This window comes from Pituophis catenifer, unplaced genomic scaffold, assembly GCF_029215685.1.
Source record: "Pituophis catenifer annectens isolate HBS135680 unplaced genomic scaffold, rPitCat1.0.hap2 SCAF_3, whole genome shotgun sequence".
Lineage (NCBI taxonomy): Eukaryota > Metazoa > Chordata > Lepidosauria > Squamata > Colubridae > Pituophis > Pituophis catenifer.
This window is the reverse complement of record NW_027256883.1, coordinates 165332663-165353778: the sequence shown is the minus strand read 5'-3', so window position 1 is coordinate 165353778 and position 21116 is coordinate 165332663. Positions and strand designations below refer to the sequence as shown.

The 21116-nt window shown below is 36.7% G+C and overlaps 1 protein-coding gene across 1 annotated transcript in view; it reads left to right on the top strand.

Moving 5' to 3' along the window:
- The first annotated feature begins 9293 nt into the window (after positions 1 to 9293).
- IP6K3 (inositol hexakisphosphate kinase 3) overlaps positions 9294 to 21116 on the top strand; it is a 29804-nt gene continuing 17981 nt past the window's right edge. The window contains exons 1-2 of the mRNA XM_070939705.1: positions 9294 to 9444; positions 19942 to 20340. Coding sequence (XP_070795806.1) covers positions 20142 to 20340 — 199 coding nt within the window. The 5' untranslated portion in view covers positions 9294 to 9444; positions 19942 to 20141. The remainder of the gene's footprint in view (positions 9445 to 19941; positions 20341 to 21116) is intronic.

Genomic DNA, 21116 nt, shown 5'->3' with positions numbered 1-21116 from the left:
ACTTGCATTCCAGACTCAAAATTCTTACAGCAACTAATAGGTTGAACTTTCTGTAAGCCTGTGCAAAGATGGTATATAAAGCTTTGATAACCTATTTTGCAAAGCAATCAATTGCCTCATTTGGAAAATGTGATCATGCCTGCCCCAGGCATGGCGAGAATAGCTGGAAACACCTGCTTGCAAGTATCAAAGGGACCTTTGTCTCCCAGTGGATTCTCTCCTCCTATCATTTAGCATGCACTGTGCTCTTATGATTCTGAAAGCCATTGGCTGCCAATCTGTCTAGTTGTCTATATTTCAGTCATATGAATTATGTCACTGCAAGAATACTAGTGGGGGTTAGCAGGTGTTAAGTAACCATTCTGTGCTAATTGACTCAGCAGCAAAGAAAAAAACTTCCTGAAATGTCTAAGAAAAATGTTAATGTTATACCAGCTCAACTTTTGAAATATGATAAAAAGAAAACCAAAAAAAAAGACAATCCAAATGGTCCCTTTGCTCCAAAAATGGTATATATATATATATATATATATATATATATATATATATATATATATATATATACACATACATACATACATTACATACATACATACATACATACACACACATATATATATATATATAGTTATATAGTTATAGTTATAGTTAGTTATAGTTATAGTTATAGTTATAGTTATAGTTATAGTTATAGTTATAGTTATAGTTATAGTTATTCGGGTTTTCTCCTGCGTAAAATTGGAAGTGTCTTGGCGACGTTTCGACAAAGTCTCATTCGTCATCTTCAGGCTGGTGTTTTCGGCTTCATGCTTCTTGGAAACCTGCCCTTATTGACAAACGAGTCCCTAACACAAAGAATGACACCAGACCCACACTCATGAAAACCACACAGGATGTCACCACCACACATCCACGCAAAAAGCAAACTCAAACCCACACCGATGATGAGGCACGACCACAAATCAGAAGCCAGAACATAGCTGCATCATTAGCCACTTTAAACCCCTCCTATCCATACATGAAGCAAACTGACACACACCATGAAGATGTGGCATGACCACAAATGCGAAGCCAAACAACAGCAACGGAGCTCACCAGCTCAAATTCCCCCTGCAACTCAGACTAACCTGAGCACAACCAAGCCCCCACCCAAACAGAACACACCTCCAGCCAATCAGAGCACAGCCAAGCCCCCAACCAATCAGAACACACCTCCACCCAATCAGAACACAGCCAAGCTCCCATCCAATCAGTTCACACCCCCACTGGCAGTTAAAAGAAAGAAACAGCTGTGATCACACATTGCTCCTAGAAGCACGAAGCCGAAAACACCAGCCTGAAGATGATGAATGAGACTTCGTCAAAACGTCGCCAAGACACTTCCAATTTTACACAGGAGAAAACCCGAATAACCAAAGACACACACACACACACACACACACACACACACACACACATATATATTATTGTGGACAGATGACAATATGTAGAAATATAGAATGAACCCTCTACTGCGTTCAATCTATAGCTGCTTCATAAGATTAGGAAGCCAAGTTTAAGGGACAACAGAAAGATACAAGATGCATTGAATCAATTGGCAGACTGCATATTCGTTCTATCACACAAATCATTACTGAACAACGTATTATTCATATAAATACACTAATTATGGAAAAATTGATTTTATAAGAAAACATCTATATTCTTTATTCAGAGCATAAAGCCATATAAGCACAAAGGAGTCCCAAAAGTTTATTGCATCTGATTGCAATTGTCACACTGGCTATGGAATTCTGAGATCAGAAACATAAACTTCCAGAGGTTGTTCAGGTTGAGAAGGGCTACTTTAAATCATTTGAGTTGTCTCACCAAGTGCTCCTTGACAAGAAGTTGCTTCAAATAGTTGCCATCCAAGGAGTCCAGTTTTGCACATCCTGCAAGCGCTGATGAAAGAGAGAGAGAGAGAGAGCACTAAAGGGGAAGAGGTCAGAAAAACATTGCTGGAAGGTATTGAGATAACCTTTCTATGGTTCCACATTTCATAACACAAAGTATAGTCTGGAATCTCAATTCCCTCTTCTGCTCGCCAAGTTATAAAAAGAGATGAAATCATTTGGAAAAACACTGCAGCCCGTTCAGACTGACTTTCCCAGATTGGGAAGCATTATTGTATGGTTAAGGGGCTACATCAATTTTTTTTAAAAAATCCATCTGTGGTAATAAACTGCTTTTGCAATACACACACACAAACACACACATATATACATTTGGGATCAATCCAGGGCTGAAACCCAGCAGGTTCTGACAGGTTCTGGAGAACCAGTAGCAGAAATTTTGAGTAGTTTGGAGAACTGGCAAATGCCACCTCTGGCTGGCCCCAGAGTGGGGTGAGAATGGGGATTTTGCAGTATCCTTCCCCTGGAGTGGGGTGGGAATGGAAATTTTGCAGTATCCTTCCCCTGCCATGCCACCAAGCCACGGCATGCCCACCAAGCCACGCCCACAGAACCGGTAGTAAAAAAAATTGGATTTCACCACTAGATCAATCAATAAAAGAACCCTTGGACTGGTGAAGTACAACAATGAAATGCTGAAGCTGTGTTATTGTTTTCAGCATATGATGTTGAGGCCATACTGCTGTGATGTTTCTTTAGATAACTTTATCCCTGAAGTCTAAAGCTTTGGTTGGCTATCTTCATTTATATCAAGTACCACCATAACTGCCTGATAGGTTCCATACAGGAACTTTGTCTTGCCTATGCCTACCCAGCAATTTGCAGTAAACTAGCATACCATTCGTCCCTAATTCAGTTTTCTCCAAATTGAGCATCATTCCTGTCTACCACCAATTTCAGAATTCTTGGCCAATGCTATGGTGGATAGTTCAGAAAAAGCTGTATTAGATGCTACTGGCTGATGCTGTGTTATGTTCATGTGTATGTTGCTGTGAATTGCACATGTTGTGGGTATCTTAAGGAGCCAGGATTTGCAGAGAGCGGCAAATACCTTTTTGGGATATGGCTATATTCACTTCCTATTGGCAGATCTGTGCAATGGTTATGTTTCTGATACTGTATTTGGAAATAACAGATCAGACTGCACCAGGCAAAGAGCTCCTGTAGAGTTTTTAACTGACATGCTAATTTCCTATCTGTAAGCAATTTTAAGCAGAGAAAAAGGGAAGCATTCTAGACCAGTAGTCTGGAGATTCTGGGTAGACTATCACTCCACGCACAACCCAAAACTAGATGTTATGTCAACAAATTACCAACTAGTAGCTATAATCTACTGTATACCAAGGGTTAAGATGAATAAGAAGGTTATTAAACCCTTTTATAGAGAGATTGCATATCAGTGATTGCATGACCTCTATAGATGCCGTATACTAAATAAATGATAGATGATGATGATAGATAGATAGATAGATAGATAGATAGATAGATAGATAGATAGATAGATAGATAGATAGATAGATAAATGATAGACAGACAGACAGATGTTTATAGTCCTGTGAATCTCCCAGATGTCTCTCAAGGGAACTCAAGAGAGTTTCTCCAGGTGGGGGGGGTGGAGTTAAGATCAGAATGCAAATTTTCCATTGCTTGACTTTCCTAGTAACATAACATTGAATCTTTACTCACTTAAACAAAGTGAGTATCCTACTTTCACTCTCTAATCTAGCTCTGCTGTAGCCAAAAAGCAGACTAATGTAGTTGAAAACTTTTGAATTGCATTTTTAAACAGTAATCCACGGAGCAGACATTAGAAGCAAGGGCTGAAGAGTCAGATCAGCAATGATACTGAGCTGGGAGGGGTGGTCTTTAGGTTATTCAAAGTGAAAAACCACCAGAAGTTTGATTAATTTACCCAGTGAATGAACAAAGCATAGTACTTAAAAACAATGCTTTTCTGGGTCTTTTAGAATTGATCATATATCAACACACATTCTTCTTCCTTAAAAATCATCGCAAAATTTGCTTTGCTACTATATTCTTCCACATAAATCACTGGGAAGTGCTAATGATTAGCTATGATATATGAAGCATTTTTTTCATATGTTCCATTTGCACGACTTCACAAACTGCTAAAGATCTGTAAGGTATTGTCCTAAGAGCTTCCACCTCTCCTTTTCTTATATTCATTTTCCATTCATACAATCAGGAAATTAATCCATCTTCTAATACATCTTGTGGGTCTCACAGGTCCTCTTCCTGTAATCATTCTACTTTCACTCTGGTTTCTTTCAATTCTTTCCTTTTGTTTCATTTCCTTCCCTTTTGCCCATTTTCCCCTAAGATGCATTTTTAACACTATCAAACTATGATCTGTCCCAGATTCAGAATATTTCATCATCTTTTATCTAGCTGATTTATTCATTAGATTAATTTATTCAACACGTAGCCAGCCATAAATTGCCAGCAGCAAACAAATATTATAATGTCCCCAATAAATACAGATAAAAATTAATAAATAAAAATCTCTCAACCAAAATCCAGAAAAAAATAATAGCAATAGGCAGAATCCCACCTGGATATCATGTTACAAAAGCAGTTTGAAAATTCTCAGTCTTCGATATTTTCCACTACCCATAAACAAATTGTACTTTTAGATATATATTCATTCTTTTATCATATATATGCATGAACAGACTTATCCTTAAACCATATACTCTATTTCAAATAAAAATATATTTTTTCTAAGATGAAACTAACTAATCAATCATCATTTTACTTCATTCCTGGGCCCTCAAGTTATGTACTTTCTCATCCTCTTTCCCTTCATATAACATCACAGATTACAAATTCATTCAGAATTCTGCACATTTTTTCCTAAAGCTCATTTCTGTTTCTTCAATCATCATGATCCAATGGAATGTCAACATTCAATTATTATAAATCTCTGAATCCTTACTCTCATATGCATTCACAACATGTAGGTGATATTTATTCATAATGCAGATATACATTGTAGCCCTTTCGTTCATAATTAAATCTACATATCTATTTCCATTTGCATGTTCATTTATTTATTCTTCACCCTTTCCTTCTCTTACACTCTTAGTTGCATTCTTCCATATATAATGTTTATCAACAGATGGCCCCACATAATTTCTTCTTGCAATCTGTTATAACTTTATTAATTTTTTTATATAATGCTTTTTAATAAGAGAAAAAACAAACCTGGTCACATCTTGGTCATTCCCATTCTATATACAGCATTCCTTGATAACATTACCAGTGAGGTTGGCCATTTAGCCAGTATAGCCCAAACACAGCTAAAGTCCAGCTTTATCACAAGCATGCTTACACTATTCTATGTAAATTAAGATTTCTACTTTGGAGACTGTCTTGCAAGACAACACACCCTTGCTTATATCCCACCAACAGGAAGTATATGCAGTCATGTTCCTGCACTTATTAACATTATTAGACAGCATACTGTACTACTGTAGCATTGCAAAACCTAAACCCCATGAGTAATTCAGTGTAAGTTTAAAATTTATTCATAAAATTTATGCTTTTAATTGTATTTATGTATTTGTTTGCTCTGCCAGCATTGAAGAGTCTAACTAAATCTGTGGGTAATTCAGTGAAACCTTTAAAATGTGTATATCTTTAACTGTATTGCTTGCTTATTTACTTTGGATTGTGTAAGTCACCCAGCATCGATCAGACATCTATATTTAATTATTAATATAATTATTAATATAATTATTATTGTTGGTCACGCAGTCAGCCAGATCTGCAGACTGGATTTGGCATTTTTGTCCACCTATCAAGGCCTTCTAAAGGAACTGGGATAGGTAAATGTTGTTGTTTAACAACATTAAAGGTATTATCGCAGGATGTCAACTGTTCCAAGCAAAGCTGTCTTTCAACCTGACTGACGGTGATTTTGCCAATGACAATAGCGTGGCTCCCGATGTTTTGGGATTGGACCCAAGGAGTCTATTATTATCGATACTATATTGCTTTCTTTTGCCAGACTCGTTCTACTTCAAAGACTTGCAGATCTTTGTATTTTGTCATTTTCACCAGTTCTTTCTCTTTTGCTGTCTCCAAGAGACTGGAGTCCACTATCCAGACTTTTTTGTCTTTCTTATCAACAATTGTTAAATCTGGGAGGTTGTATGGCAGATGCTTCTCTGTTTGAATTATAAAGTCCCAGAGTACTTTAGCTTCTTTATTTTTTATCACTTTGTTTTGTGGTCCCACCAGTTCTTGCTTGCAAGCAAATGGTATTTGTTACTGATATTCCAGTGCACCGTTATTGCTACCTTGTTATGCTGTTGTTTGTAGTCAATCTGTAACAAGATGGTTCACTGTTTCTTCAATTTCTTTACAGAGATGGCATTTACTATCTATTGCTGTCTTTTCAGATCTGGATTTATATGCATTTGTTCTTAAAGCTTGGTTTTGTGCAGCCAGAATTAACCCTCCTATCTCTTTCTTCAACTTCAACTGCTCTTGGCCATTTCCAGGTTTTGTTGTTAGCTGCTTTCCTTGCTAGTGGTTTTATCCATTGGCCATGTAATATTTTGCCTTGCCATGTTTCTTTTGTATTTTTCATTTCATCTTTCTTATAGGCAAGTTTAGTCTTTTTAGTACTCGAGCCTTCATGGTGTACTAGCTTCAATGCATTTTCTTCACTGTTCTTCAAATATTCTTCCAATCCCCATTTTTCTTTTTCAACTTTTTGGTGTACTTGCAACATCCCATGCCCACCTATACTGCTTGGTAAATAGAGTCTCTCAACATTGTTATATTATTATTAAAGTTTATAATAATATAAAGTTATATTATTACTGAGCAAGTAGAAATGCAGTTGCCACCTCAGCTTGTATAGTTCAATAAAATTGGAAGGCACCAACTTGAAGAAACATGATCAACAGTACATATGCCAGTGAAAAAGAAGTGGGAACAAGATTTACGACTTCCAGCCAGTTAGAATTTATATAGAATGCACAGAATGTTCTTCAGAGTTATGTTTATCTGCAACAATGATGGAAGAGGATGTATCAATAATGGCCAGTCTGACCTGCAAGAGTTTGTGGTTTGTATATGGTGTTATGATCTGAGCTGGTCAAGTGATATTTAAGAACCTTGTTTTGCTTTGGCCGGCTGTCTTGCAGGTGTGGGTCTATGACAGTTCACTCTGGCCGACTCGCCCCAGCCAAATCACCATGGCCAACTTGCCACAGCCAATTTGCTGCAACCAATTCACCGCAGGACAACTTACTGCAAGGCAAGAGTTACACTAATATCAAACAAATGGTGGAATAGAATCATTAAAGAAAGGATGCAAAAGGAGAGAGAGAAATGAAATGTGAATGACAAAAAGTAAGATAATTTTTTATTTATTTTAAATAATTAAATTAAATTGTTAAATTGTCCTGTGCAAGTTGTTCCATGGTGTAGTTGTCCATGGCAAGTTGGCTGTGGTGAGTTGACCGTGGCAAGTTGGCTGCAGTGAGTTGTCCCATTCTGGCAGGAGCTTCCTAATTCCAATCAGATTCCATTTTTCAGGATCCATCACAAGCTTGAATTTTGAAACAGCCTCATAATTTTGCAGTAATGCTTGACTTCTAAGAACATTCTGTACGTTCATGTCCATGTCCAAGTGGTGAATTCTGTCCTTCTCTCCAGTTGGTGGTGTCCTCTTTCACAAACACATCTTTTCTTGCTTTTTATACCCTTTGGAGGAATGCCTAATTTAGGAACATATCCTAGATAAAAAATGATATTCTATTACTAAGAGTATTGGTTGTTCTTGCTGCCTCTCTCTGGTTTATTTCATCTCACTTTTCTTCGGTCTCAGCTAATTTGTCCTGCACCTCTCAGCATTTCATAGAGCCTTGTCACTCCTGTGCATTTGGCATGATCTGAGACTGAACACTTTGAACATTTGTCTGGCTCCCAAAGTGGGTTCTATGAATAAATTTTCCCCCTCCCCCTTCTTTTCAAAAGTATTCATAGTAACCTTGGCAGCGGGAAGTTTAGCCCTGAGGGAACTTTCCCCCTTTACAATCCCCTTAATTAAAAATATTTTCTGGAAGCTACTATTTGCTTTAGAGGATAAAATATATCAGTACTCAAATTATATCTGTACATTTAACCGTGGATAGTTGCGGTCTCAGAAGTCATTGGAAAGAGAGTCACACACACACACACACACACACTTGCATTGACAACTACAATCTTGGTCCAATCTCTCTTTTCTCCCAGCAGTTTCGAATTAGTGTTTTAATTATAGCTGCTCTTATTCACAAATCTCCCCTCCTACATTTATAGTTTGGCCTATAGCAACTCCTAAAGGAAGCTTATAGGAGCATCTAATTTTCCTCAAGCTAATTAGATGAAGCAGACCAGCTTTGTTCCCAAATTGGTTTTCACTGAATATTTTGAGGTAAATTAATTAAAATCCAATATATTATCAATGCTCTTCTTGTCCACATAAAGCAGACCTAATACTGCAATATGTACAACCTTGAGTTTTTCTCTCAAAAGGAGAAGCAAGAGAGCTTTTCAAACAAAACTGGAGGATGGGGGCATAAAAAGTTAAAGGAGGAGGGGAACCCTTGGGCTTATGAACAAAATCAGGAAACTGACAAGAAAAAAATTAGATATTTTATCGTCTATTTTTGCATTACATTCGCTCCTTTTTGCATTACATTCAGCTTCAAAAGAAAATGGAAACGGCATCCAAAGAAGTCTGGATTGCAGACGTCATCTAATCCCATTTTGAGGATCATAAAAATAAGAAACAAATGCTGGGGAGAAGCCTCCTGATTGCTAGGTGGATGCATTTGTGTTGTTTTCTTGATAACAATACAGAAGCGAATTGCCATTGTGGTTTTTTTCTGTATTTTTTTTTCTTCTGTTTGTTTTTGTTTCTTTATTTCCCAATATAAACTACAGTTAATTTCCTAATGATCTCCCTTCCAATACTAACCAAGTCTGATCATGCTTAAACAATTTCAAAAGCAGTGAATGTGGTACTGCTTCTTGCTGTGAAAAATATTGAAACGTGCTCCAAGGCAAGTGATTGTCGCAGGATTCTCATACACTGATTCAATGAACCTTTGGTTTGCGTAGAGAAAGTAAAATGGATGAGGCAGCTCATAGTCACACCTTTGTTTCCTTCAATGTCATGTTTTTCCCTTTCTTAGTGTCTCCATTTAACCCCATGTAGTCCAATTGCATCAGCTGTTGGCTGGACATAACACATGCCTGCCACGAATGTCTTAAGAAGGTCAGATGATGGTCCACAGTCCAACTCATTTTCCTCTCTTACTCCCAGCTCCCACACTAAGGCTACACATCCTAGCAGGACTGCAGGAGTGCAAAGCAACCCAACAGATTCACACTCCTGCTGATTGTGGGATACTCACAAACTACTGTGGCTATGAATGTAATGACTGTCAACAAAGAAAGGAGCAGTTAGGTAAGTAATTGTTTTTAATGGGATTAGTATGTATTCATGTTTTTTTTAAAAAAAAAACCCTCTAAGTAAAACTCTCCATGTGATTCTAAAACCGTGGTCTGTTAGAGCTGATATTTAAAGTGGCATATACCTTGTCCATTTGGATCAGGAAGAAGCAAGGTTAGTAAGGATGATAAGGGGCAATATTAATCCTAAAACTTGAACAATAAATTCTCTCTAGAGAAAGCTGTGTAAACTGTAAAATTTCTATTGCAAACTAATTAAGGTAACTAGCTAGCCTTTAAGATTCCCTAAATCAATTTTCCCCAAAGAGCTGACTTTCAAAATTGAGCTCTCAAAGCTGATTCAACTGGCTAGAAATAGTAATTAAGGTAACTGAAGTCCAGCACATCTGGAAGGATATGATTGAAAAGCCTGAGAGACTGCAGAAGAACTGCTTTGGGTAAGGACAAACCTCAGTGCTTCCTGTAGACTTTTTCCTTTCCAGATCCTGACCTGACTGTTGCTGTAAGCATAGAGAAGAAATGGATTATTATTATATAGTCAGTAGTCAGCTTATTCCATTAAAACACTAACCTTTCTGGAGTGATGTCATTTTGGAAAGGTTTCGTACATCACTTTTAAATGCTTTTTGATGAACCTAGTGAAATAGCCATAGCCTTTTAAATCAACTGAGGTTTGATACATTACAGGAAAAAGCTCCCAGTGGCCAGCCAACTATAAATCTGAAGCAATTACCAAGAAGAGTATACATTAGTCTCATAGTCCTACTAAAATATTTCAGGCAGACAAGTGGTTAGAGGCGAATGAATGGCAGATACCCGTTGCAAACATGTAGTTTCTTCACTTTTCTTCTCTGCTTTGACAAAATCATCAGAAATTAAAATACGGCTACAAAGGTAAACCACAGAGAGATTTCAGGAGTTGGCACTGTAAAAAGCTTAAGAAATAAATAAAATTTTAAGCATGCTTACAGTATTTGAAAATGAACACTGGTCCTACCTATGGGTTCATCTTCAAAGGGATGTATGTCTAAGCTTTGAGCAGTAGAAAGAAGTATATCTTTATTTTATTTTTTTCATTTTGAAAATTATCATGACATTCAAAGTTCTGATTTGCTCCTGGAAAGGCTTCCCTTCTTCCTTTCCATCTCTTACATAACAACAGATCATCTTCTCGTTTATTCTGGTGCTCCATGTGCTCAATCTTTCAGAGTTGAAGACAATTACTGCATATGTGTTTCTGAATCAGAAGCAGATTTGCAGAATATTCTTTGATTTAGGTACTGTAGATTTGTTTTGGAAAAAAATAGCCCAAATCTACACTGCAAGGAAAATATTAAAAGCCAAGCGCTTTTACCTGGCTGAAAAACAATTTAGACAAATATTGACAGGGAAATATGATTTAGAGCCACCTTATCAAATGTCTCCTTTGAGTCAAGCTTCATACCTGATGACTACATTAGACTCATCCATATAGCTTTATCAAGCTCCCAAGTAGACCAGACAGGAAACATAACAATGTGAACTAATTCCACTTTATTATAAGATTATATTAACAGAATCTTGCAAGTCTTAAAATACAAATCTTCCTCCAACTGTTTTTACTGCCTGTTTAATTAGGGTGGAACCTTTTTAAAGTCTTCTCTGCCATTACTCAGTTCCAGACTCCTCTCCCTTTTATCTTTTTTTTTGTAAACAAGTTTTATTAATTTTTTTCTTTCATCATACATATTTTATGAACAGAGTGTTGACTGGATCACATCTTATACATCTTATTTATCTTATTTTTTGTAATCTATTCCAATTTTTCTGCTTTTTCCAAATTCATCCCTTTTATATAATTCTTCATCACAAATTCATCATTTTTCACCATATCTTGTTATTTCATCTCTCTTTTTTTTCCCCAAGTACATTTTACATATTTCCAATTTCGGCCATAATATTCTTTTTCCATATTTCTTTATCATATTTTAATATCTTCTTAATACATAATACATAAACAGTATCACTATCTGCCCTTTAATTCCTAATTTCTTACAATAACATCAATTATCTTATTTCTCCATTTGCAAAATATATTTCTCAAAATCCCCATCCCACTTTTTATATACACAGTATATATCATCATATTCAATTTTTACATTGAAAGCCTTTAATTTAATTAACCATCCACATCTTATCTTAATCTCTTCTTAATACATAAACAGTATCACTGTCTGCCCTTAATTCTTAATTTCTTACAATAACATCAATTAATTATCTTATTTCTTCATTTACAGTATATATTTTTCAAAATCACCATTCCACTTTTTAACATTTCAATTTTGTCTCTTAATTTAACTTGTCTTCATAATTAAACCCCATTACCATTTCATATTTCATATTTCATCTGCTATTCTGTTTTGCTATAAGCAATAAATATCATCATATTCACTTCTAACATTAAAACCCTTTAACTTATTTGACCCACAATTAATAATATTAATACAGTTCCCTTAAATCTACTAATATATATCTTACTTCCCTTCCTGCTTTTCACTATTCTTCCCCTCTTTAACCATTTTCTCTTGGACTCTCCAAAATTCCACTTCTTAATAATTTTCTCCTTTTATCTCATTCTTTTAACTTCTTCTTTTTCTTTTTTTTCTTTTTGTATTTATTATATCTTTTCTCCTGAATCCTTTTTCTCACTTTTAGATATATTACTCGAGTAATTCTCCCCAAGCTTTCTCCTAATCTCTTTCCACTCTTTTCTTCTTTTCCCTTTGATTGATTCTTTTGGGGCGATATTCCCCCCATCCACTCTTTTTTTACCACTGTTAATCCCTGTTAACTGTTAGAAATCATCTAACTGCTTTTTGCATTCAATTCCTTTTCCTTCAAAATTATTTTCTTGCTCCTCGTTTATGCTCTCTTTTTCTTGTTCTATGTGTTCCAGCAAAATTTTTGACTTTTTATTACCCTTTAGTGATTCACACGTTTTTAAACATCTCAATTAATTCCTCACACATCCAAAACTCCATATTGTCAATTTTAAAAAATTGTTAAAACTTTTGATTTATATTTAATTAAAATTTTAAAGTCCATATAGTCTTTTTATAATTCCAAATAGTATCCAATCCACTCCAAGTTAAACCTTTATTATCTTCCACAACCATTGAAAGTTGAAACCAAGCAGTTCAGAAAAACAAATACTCCTTAAAAGTTCTCACAGTTTTTGAATTATCTTTTATTAGTCAAGGTCACAGCTATTATTTTCTCTTCTCTTCCAACCAAGATTGCAATTCTCTCTTTCCACCAGCAGATGTCTCTCTCAAATCCACAATATTCTCAGAGCAACTAAGTCTCAAAGCTGTCAAAAATATTTTGAATCCACATAAAAAGTACTTTTCCTTGGGTTTCTTTTTCTTTTATTATTTTTAATTTCTTCAAATCCAATTTTAAATCCAGTTGTGAAATTTTCTTTCTTGGGCTTTGGTATTTTAACCTCCTCTTTGTTCTTCTCCCTCCATTAACTTTCCCAAGTGCCAATTAGCTGCTCATTTCTGCTCCGGGACACCTTTTAAAGTTATTAAAATTTTTCTTTTTTACCTGTGAGTTAGCCAATCACTCACCTGGTACCAGCACTTCGTTCAGACACTGCTCCTGTACAAAAAACTTAGTCTGGTTGCCCCAGCTTCAGAGCGGTCATTTTTCAATGGCTGCCACTCCCACCACCGGTTCGAAGCGCAGCCTCCGACCTTTCGAGGAACTTGCCTGTTCCTCTTGGTTGTCAAAGGCATCTCTCCTTCTTCACCATCCCTATAGAATGGTTCAAGTCTGAAGACCCTCCGACAGCGGTTTGTCCAGCTGGATTTTCGCAGAGCTCATCAGAGCCCGCTATTTTTCCAGCCGGTCTCACCATGACTCTTCTGGTTTCTCCCTGCCCCTTTTATCTGATTTTCCCTACGAAGCATCTCTTTTTCCCCCACCCTCTCTTCTGTCATTCTCATATTCCATTACAAACTTTTTTGCAATCTAACTGATTAGCTATAGCCTTCTTCAAGAATTTGTTTTTGTTGGGTTTGTTTATTTTTCCATCTAACTTATTACCCTGGGATTTCCTTGTGGTCTCCATTTCAAGTGCTATCCAAATTTGAGTCCGTTTAGCTTTCAAATAACACTAGCACTAATAATAGCACTTAGATTTATATACCGCTCACAATGCTTTATGACCCTCACTAAGCAGTTTAGAGAATCAACATATTGCCCCCAACAATCTGGGTCCTTGTTTTACTGACCTCGGAAGGATGGATGGCTGAGTCAACCTTGAGCCGGTGAGAATCAAACTGCTGGCAGTCAGCAGAATTAGCTTGCAATACTTCATTCTAACCACTGCGCCACCAAGGCTCTTTAAATACAGCCGAAGTAGCTTATCTTCTGCTTAGGCTTGGCAAAATATGTATTTTGATTAAATCTTTCTGATGTATATTATTATTCCAGAATCCATAGTTTAAAAAGTTATGACATATCTTTTATTTAAAAAAACATAATTAAAAGAAAATAACAAAAGATAGCTATAAACATGCTACTGGTGGTTTAGCAACCATTCGGAGTTACCATGGGCCATTCCAAGGCTACTTCAACCCAGATTCAAAGTATAACAGCCAGGCCCACCCCTCAAAGTCATGAAATTGTATTTTAGGGACTTTGCAACTAGCCCACATTTACATTTGGAGTCTCCCTTGGTCATGTGACTGCGATTTACAATTTTTTTTGTCAGTTTCTTACGGTTTCTGACAAAACATGCCTAATGGGGAAAATTGAGTTGCTTAATGACTGTGGGGTTCACTTAATAACCACTGTCACTTAACAGCCATGGCACTTACCAATTGTCGCAAAAAATCAGGTCCAGCCATGTCTCAGTTTATGACTGCAATGACTTCTGACTGTAATCCCAGGCTCAATTATGCTCATACATCAAGGACTATCTGTAGTGTATCCATAGACACCTCATCTCACCCCCATTATTCCAGAAGTCTTGGCAAGAAACAGAGCATTTTAGTGGCCAATCAATCCAGGAAAATGTGACTCCCATCTTTTCTGCAATCTTCCAGCTTTGCAAAGCAGTCATATAAATCTTTCAGGGAAACAAATGGTATCTTTCTTTGCTTCATGTACATGAGGGATGCTGGGACTAGCTATAAAGTTTATGAACATCATATTCTTTCAGGAAAGGAAATGCAAGATTAAAAGGGCTCGGGGTTTGTGCAAACAAGAATTTATGGCATCGGGGCTGAAACGTGGTTCCTTGCAGAGAATGGAGCTTTTCATTTGCAATGCTCTTGTCACCAAAGATAGTTTTTCTTTTAGATGAGAGAAGAGGAACAAAAGCAGATTTAGAAATACACTGAAGAATAATACAGTTCTAGTCATCATGCATGAAATAGCCACATGGAAATAGTAAAGAGTCTACTAAAATTAAGCAATTTCCCTCCCATATCTACAAGCAGCTGTTGATCAGACATTAAGTAATGCAGGTATAAATCAACAGGGAGACTTACGCATATATATAACTCTGTGGCTGTAATGGGAAACTGAAATGCACAAAGGGAAAATTAAGCAGATTGCACCAGTCAACTATTTTTAGATCTTTGGACTCAGAGGTTGGTTCCCTTTTTTCAGTGTTACCCTGTGTGATCTTGAAAATTGGAGCTTTGGGGAAAGAAATGCGAATGCGTAAAAGTCTTGTTAAAGTTACTCTTGGGAATAGCATATTCTAAAAATCTGACTATAATGGTAATTACATCTAACCCCTAAGTCAGATAAAATTACTTTGCAGTTTCCTGTGTGATAATTCTGCTTTTGCTATTTTTTTTTTATTTCCAATTTTATTTCCAATTTGCTATTGAATGTAATGGTCAGGGAGTAGCCGGGGCTGACTGTCAATCTTGTTTCATTCTAAACTGGCACAGTTTCTTTGCAATGTTTCTGTTAAAATTAACCACCTCACAATAATGAGTGCTAGTATCGTGTTTGTTTGTTTGTTTATGCATTTATTTATATCCACGTTCATTATTTTTATAAATCAAGGCAGCAAACATACATAATAATCCTTCCTCCTTCTATTTCCCCCAAAACAACAACCCTGTGAGTGAGTTGAGCTGAGAGAGAGTGACTGGCCCAGTTGTCTTTCATGCTTAGGCAGGACTAGAACTCAGGATCTCTTGGATTCCAGCCTTTAGCGTATCCTCCACAGACCAATTATGCAGTGGGCAGTCTTGTTCCAAAGAGGATGTCCTTAATACATTCAATATGGGCAGTTTACATAGGTTATGAAAGGATGCTACTAATTTTCCTTGCCTGAAAACAAACTATAATCATTTCTTTGAATTTATTAGCAAAACTAAAGCGTCATCTTGTAAGGGAGATGGGTGGCATAAAAATTAAACAAACAAACAAACAAATAAGTCCTATTGCCTGTAGAAAATCATACATTGGACAAAAACAGGTTCAATAGCTTCCTACAATTTCTAGTCATTGAGTCAGTCAATGAGATTTGAAAATTGTGTAGCTTTAGAAATTCAGAGAAATCCAATTGTTGTCCAAACCAAATGTACATGTAATATACATACTTTAAAAAAGTTGTAAGCTTAACACCCTTACCATATAGAAAATATATATACAGGTAGTTAAGTCACTTACTTTGTTTCAACCTATGGCCAAATGAAGTGCTACCATTTAATAGTATTGAGTAAAACTTTGCATATGATTTTAGTTTTGTAATTGTGTTTTCTAGTCTATCTTTAGTCTCTATGAGAACAGGAATGAAAAACAAGAAATTTTGTACAACAGCAACATTAGAAGATCCAAATGTTAAAACGGGACTCCTGTCTCCTTTACTGTTGTTAGCAGAGGGTGTTTTAATACCTATTGCTGCATGTTCTTAGTTGCAGGAGATTTGCCCCAGTGTTCAGGTGACCATTTGAAAAGTTTAAATGGCACATTTTCTTGAAAATCACTTGCCTTGATTAGGTTCCTTAACTAAACTTCTAATTTGTGCTTTAAAATTTAACACAACACATTTGCAACAGTACTATTTAAATCCTGTAAGTAAAAACCATCCTGCAGCACGCATCCAGAATCCACTTCATACATTCTTGTTGTCTGCTAGTTAAAATCACATTTTTTTTCCTAATATTTGTATGATGTTTATCTTCTCTTCCAAATTGAAAATATAGCGTCCCATAGGTCTGATACACAATACTCCAAGCATGATCTCACTTCAGTGTTATTTAAGAACAGTATTATATTGGCAATTATGTTTCTACTTCCCTTCCAAAGATTCCAAGCATGGAGTTTACCTTTTTTACAGCAGCTGCATATGGGCTGACATTTTCAATTATGCTGTCCATCCTGACTGCAAAGTTCTTTTCCTGGTTAAGTGGTGCCAGTTCAGTTTCCATTAGCATATACCATATATGGAGTTTGGAGGCTTTTTGTCCCACACTTTACTCTATTTTACCCCGAATTGCATTCGCCATTTTCATGCTCAATCACCAAGCTTGACCCCTTTCGAAGCTCTTCACAAATTATATACAACCTTAAAAACACCAGTTCCACTACTGTCTGTACATCTCACCAGTGTTACCTGTTTATTCCCATTCTCTTTTCCTTTTTTTTAAATTCAAATGCCAAGCCATGAAAGCATTTGTCCTTCTATTCTATGACAACTGAGTTAGCTGAGGAATTTTGTCAAATGGTTTTTTAAAATCTAGGTGTACAATAACACCTCGCCTACATGCTTGTCGATGCCCTCAAAAAAGATCTAGAAAATAAGTGAAACTAGATTTTCTTTTGCAGAAATTATTGGTTTCTTTTTGGAAAGGCTTATTTTTCTATGTTGGTTATTTTCTCTTTAATAATACTTTAAAATACTTTCCACAAAACAGATGTTAGCATAACTGGTTTCCCTTACCACCCATAAATCTCTTTTCAAAAACTTAGGTCACAATGACTGTTTCAGACCTTGGTAACAGATTCTGATGTTGAAGAGAAGTTGAGTATTTTTATGAAAAATTCAACAATTTCATATTCAAGTTCTTTAAGAGGGCTTGAGGGCTGTCTGGTTCTGGGATTGATCTATCTTTAGTTTATCTATTTGATTTATAACATATCTCTTATTATGACTATTAGTATCCATTGTCCAGGTTTCCCCAGCTGAAGCACAGGAATCTGTTCTACATTTTTCACAGAGAAGAAAGAAATAAAGAATTCCATTCAGTTTCTCTGCTATTACTCTTATCCCCCTTTAGTGTTCCTATAATGCTCCTATTATCCAACTATCATTCTAACCAATTTTCTATTCCAAACGACCTGGAGATCTTTTTCTTAATCCTCTTTGCCATGTTCTTCTAAGTCTTATTTTGCATTTTTTATTATTTTGGTAGCCAAAAGATATGCAGGCAGGGTAGTGACATAATAACATTACTGGAAAGAGCAGAGATACGAAGGGGCTGGTTCCTGTTTGTTTTTTAAAGCTTTCTCTGTGTATAAACCTATTGAGTCTAATAACTACTTTCTGTGTAAAGAGTTTCCCACTGAAAATTGGCAGGAGACATAGTGTTGTTGCTTAGCAGTTTGCTGTCAAATTTCAGAGTCACAATCTTAAATCTGGGGACAACAATAAATAGGCTTGGAAACAGCCTGCAGACTACTGTAATGGATTAAGTGATAATATGGAGACAGAAGACATACTGCTGCTATTCCAGACCTTGAGTCAGATGAAGATGCAGGTACCATGGTCCCACCTGGTTCTATTGATTTTCTTCAGAGTTCTATCAAGAATTTAGTATAAGTCAGGTCACACCATGTTACAATGTCTCCTGCTCTCTAGTATCTACCTATCCTCTGTCATAAAATCACAATATATTATGGTATGATCACAGTCTTTATTGGCTATGCCTTAGGTACTTCAAAAGATAGCAATACAATATTGTTTCATATGTCCCTAGCTTTATGTTAAGGACACCCTGACCTATTGCATAACTTTAACTGGGTTCACATCAGGGGTGAAATCCAGCAGGTTCTGACAGGTTCTGGAGAACCAGTAGTGGAAATTTTGAACAGTTTGGAGAACTGGTAGTGGAAATTTTGAGTAGTTCAGAGAACCAGCAAATACCACCTCTGGCTAGCCTGAGTGGGGTGGGAATGGAGATTTTACAATATCCTTCCCCCAGGAGTGGGGAGGGAATGGGGATTTTGCAGTATCCTTCCCCTGGAGTGGGGTGGGAATGGAGATTTTGCAGTATCCTTTCCCTGCCACACCCACCAAGCCACATCATGCCCATCAAGCCACGCCCACAGAACCAGTAGTAAAAAAATTTGGGTTTCACCACTGGTTCACATACTGCAAACTAAATCTTGTTTAGTTTGTTGAGTAGGCCACAACCATCTCTGTGAGCCACAGTCCAGAAAACTACATTATAACCTGATAGGAAATGTCAACCCAGTCTTTGTGTTGTGATGTGTGCAAAAGAGAGGGACTCTACCAAAACTGAATAGGTTGTTATGAATATCTGTGGTATAAACACTACAGGGTAAAAGATGAATCCTGATTTTTTGTAAAGTGAGCTGTACAAAGTGAGGGGAGGTTGAAACCCACCTCCCATGCCTCTATCTTTTTTTAAAGGAGTTTTATATCTGTTAACCTGGAGGTACAACTGTAGGTTTTTTTTTCTCCCTTTCTTCTGAAATCACATCAAAACTTATAATTAATTTATTTGAACAAAATAATAAATAAATTAAAATAAAATGCCCTGATGTGACTTCAGGAGGGATAGGAAGAAAGAAACCCCCTCCCCAAGTCCTAGTGCTGAAGTAGGGAATGTTCTGATCTCAAGTGTCTTTTGGAAAGATGGATAGTGTAATGGTAAAATGATTCCCTGAAGGAAGGGTGAATATCCCTCTTACTAACACTATATTGTTAAAGCCCAGAGACTACTATTCACAGAGCAATATTAATAACCTTCTTGGTAGGGAACATTCTGCTCCAGGGCTCCATGAATGAAGGTTGAAAAGCCAGTTGGGAGCAGCTTTGGGATAAACAAATTGAGCATGTATTTTTTTCTCAACCTGAATTCTCTTTAACAAGAAGAAAGAAGGAACCCCTTATTAATAAGTTAGTGTTAGATGGCTGTTGGGATGTCCAATTAGGCTGCTGTCAGAGAGGCAATTTTAGCCTGATAGCTGTTCTGGTTTAACTTTCCTTATCTTTTTACCCAGACACTGCTATCCATGCAATCTAAGTAGAATCCATTTTAGTCTTTCAGATCTGGAATCCCAGAAAATACCTCACCCTTTTCCCAAAGTTAGCAATACATCCATTTAACATGTGCAAAATTATGGGCCAGAGTACTAGATGCTACATGCTGTAACAAGTGCACTAGGGAGTGGATAAGTGGATGTGTCACAGGAGAAGGAATGATGCCATTTGCTTTTTTTTCTTTTCCCTCAGCTGTTGAATGTATACTTTGGGGCGCAGAAAAGTTCTGGAAGGATTATTGAACTGCCAAAGGGCATACATGCTTCATCGCCAAGTTCATTTGCTGGCATAAAAACCTCAAGACACCTTCTGATCCTAGTTAGACAGTGGCTCCTCCATTTGAGACTCAGCAACAGCCGACAGAAAAAGACTCCAGTGTCTCTGATTACATCATGGTGGTGCAGAATAATCTGGATATCGGGGAAACCAGGAAAGGAATCCTGCTGGAACCATTCATCCACCAGGTTGGAGGACATATGAGCATGATGAAGTATGATGACTGCACTGTCTGTAAGCCACTTGTCTCTCAAGAGCAATGGTTCTATGAAGCTCTTCCAACAGCAATGAAACAGTTCACTCCTTGTTACAAAGGTAGGACTAAGATTCAAATTGTGAATGCACATATTTGGAAATAAGGGCCAGTGGATTCTGAATAAATAAAACACAGGCCATGTTGCAAGGTTAATAGTGAGAGGCTAAGGGCATGAGTTTAGCAAACGATGCTTATAAATATATATATATCAGAAATACCACCTTTTCTGCTCCAGTTGCCAGGAAAGAAATGAAGTTACTAGACCTTGTCGCACAGAGAAATGATATGTTGTTCAAAGCCATTAAAAATATACAGGGCAGTTGTTAGCAACTAGTGAAAGGAAAGAATGAAATCTGAGACAGGAGCAAGAAAGTGATTGTTGTGTTTTTCTTGGTATCTGTAAGGCAAGATGATCTTACTTTATAAAAGCCTCACTGGAAGAAGTTGTCCTGCCTTGGTTACCAAATATTATGGACGTCCAGACAGCATTTATCATTTTTTCATATTTCTGTCTAACACCTGGTTCCTTGAATACCTCACATCTGAAAACATGTTCCAACTTTCAGTGGAACTATGGCTAAGAACCTGCAAATATAAATATGTTGTATGTAGAGAAAATTGAATATGTGATGGAGGATGGCACATGCCAATGTTTAGATAATCTGTCTTTCAAATAAGTAAGCTTGCAAAGAGTAAGAAAACAGAAGGAAAACCAAACCTATTGTGTGCTCTTACCAATTAGAGATGAAAAGTGACCCTTTTAAATGATGCTGAAAGTGAGGGAGTGAATTACTTTGTTGTTTGAAATGATAGATGATACCATGGATTGTGTTGT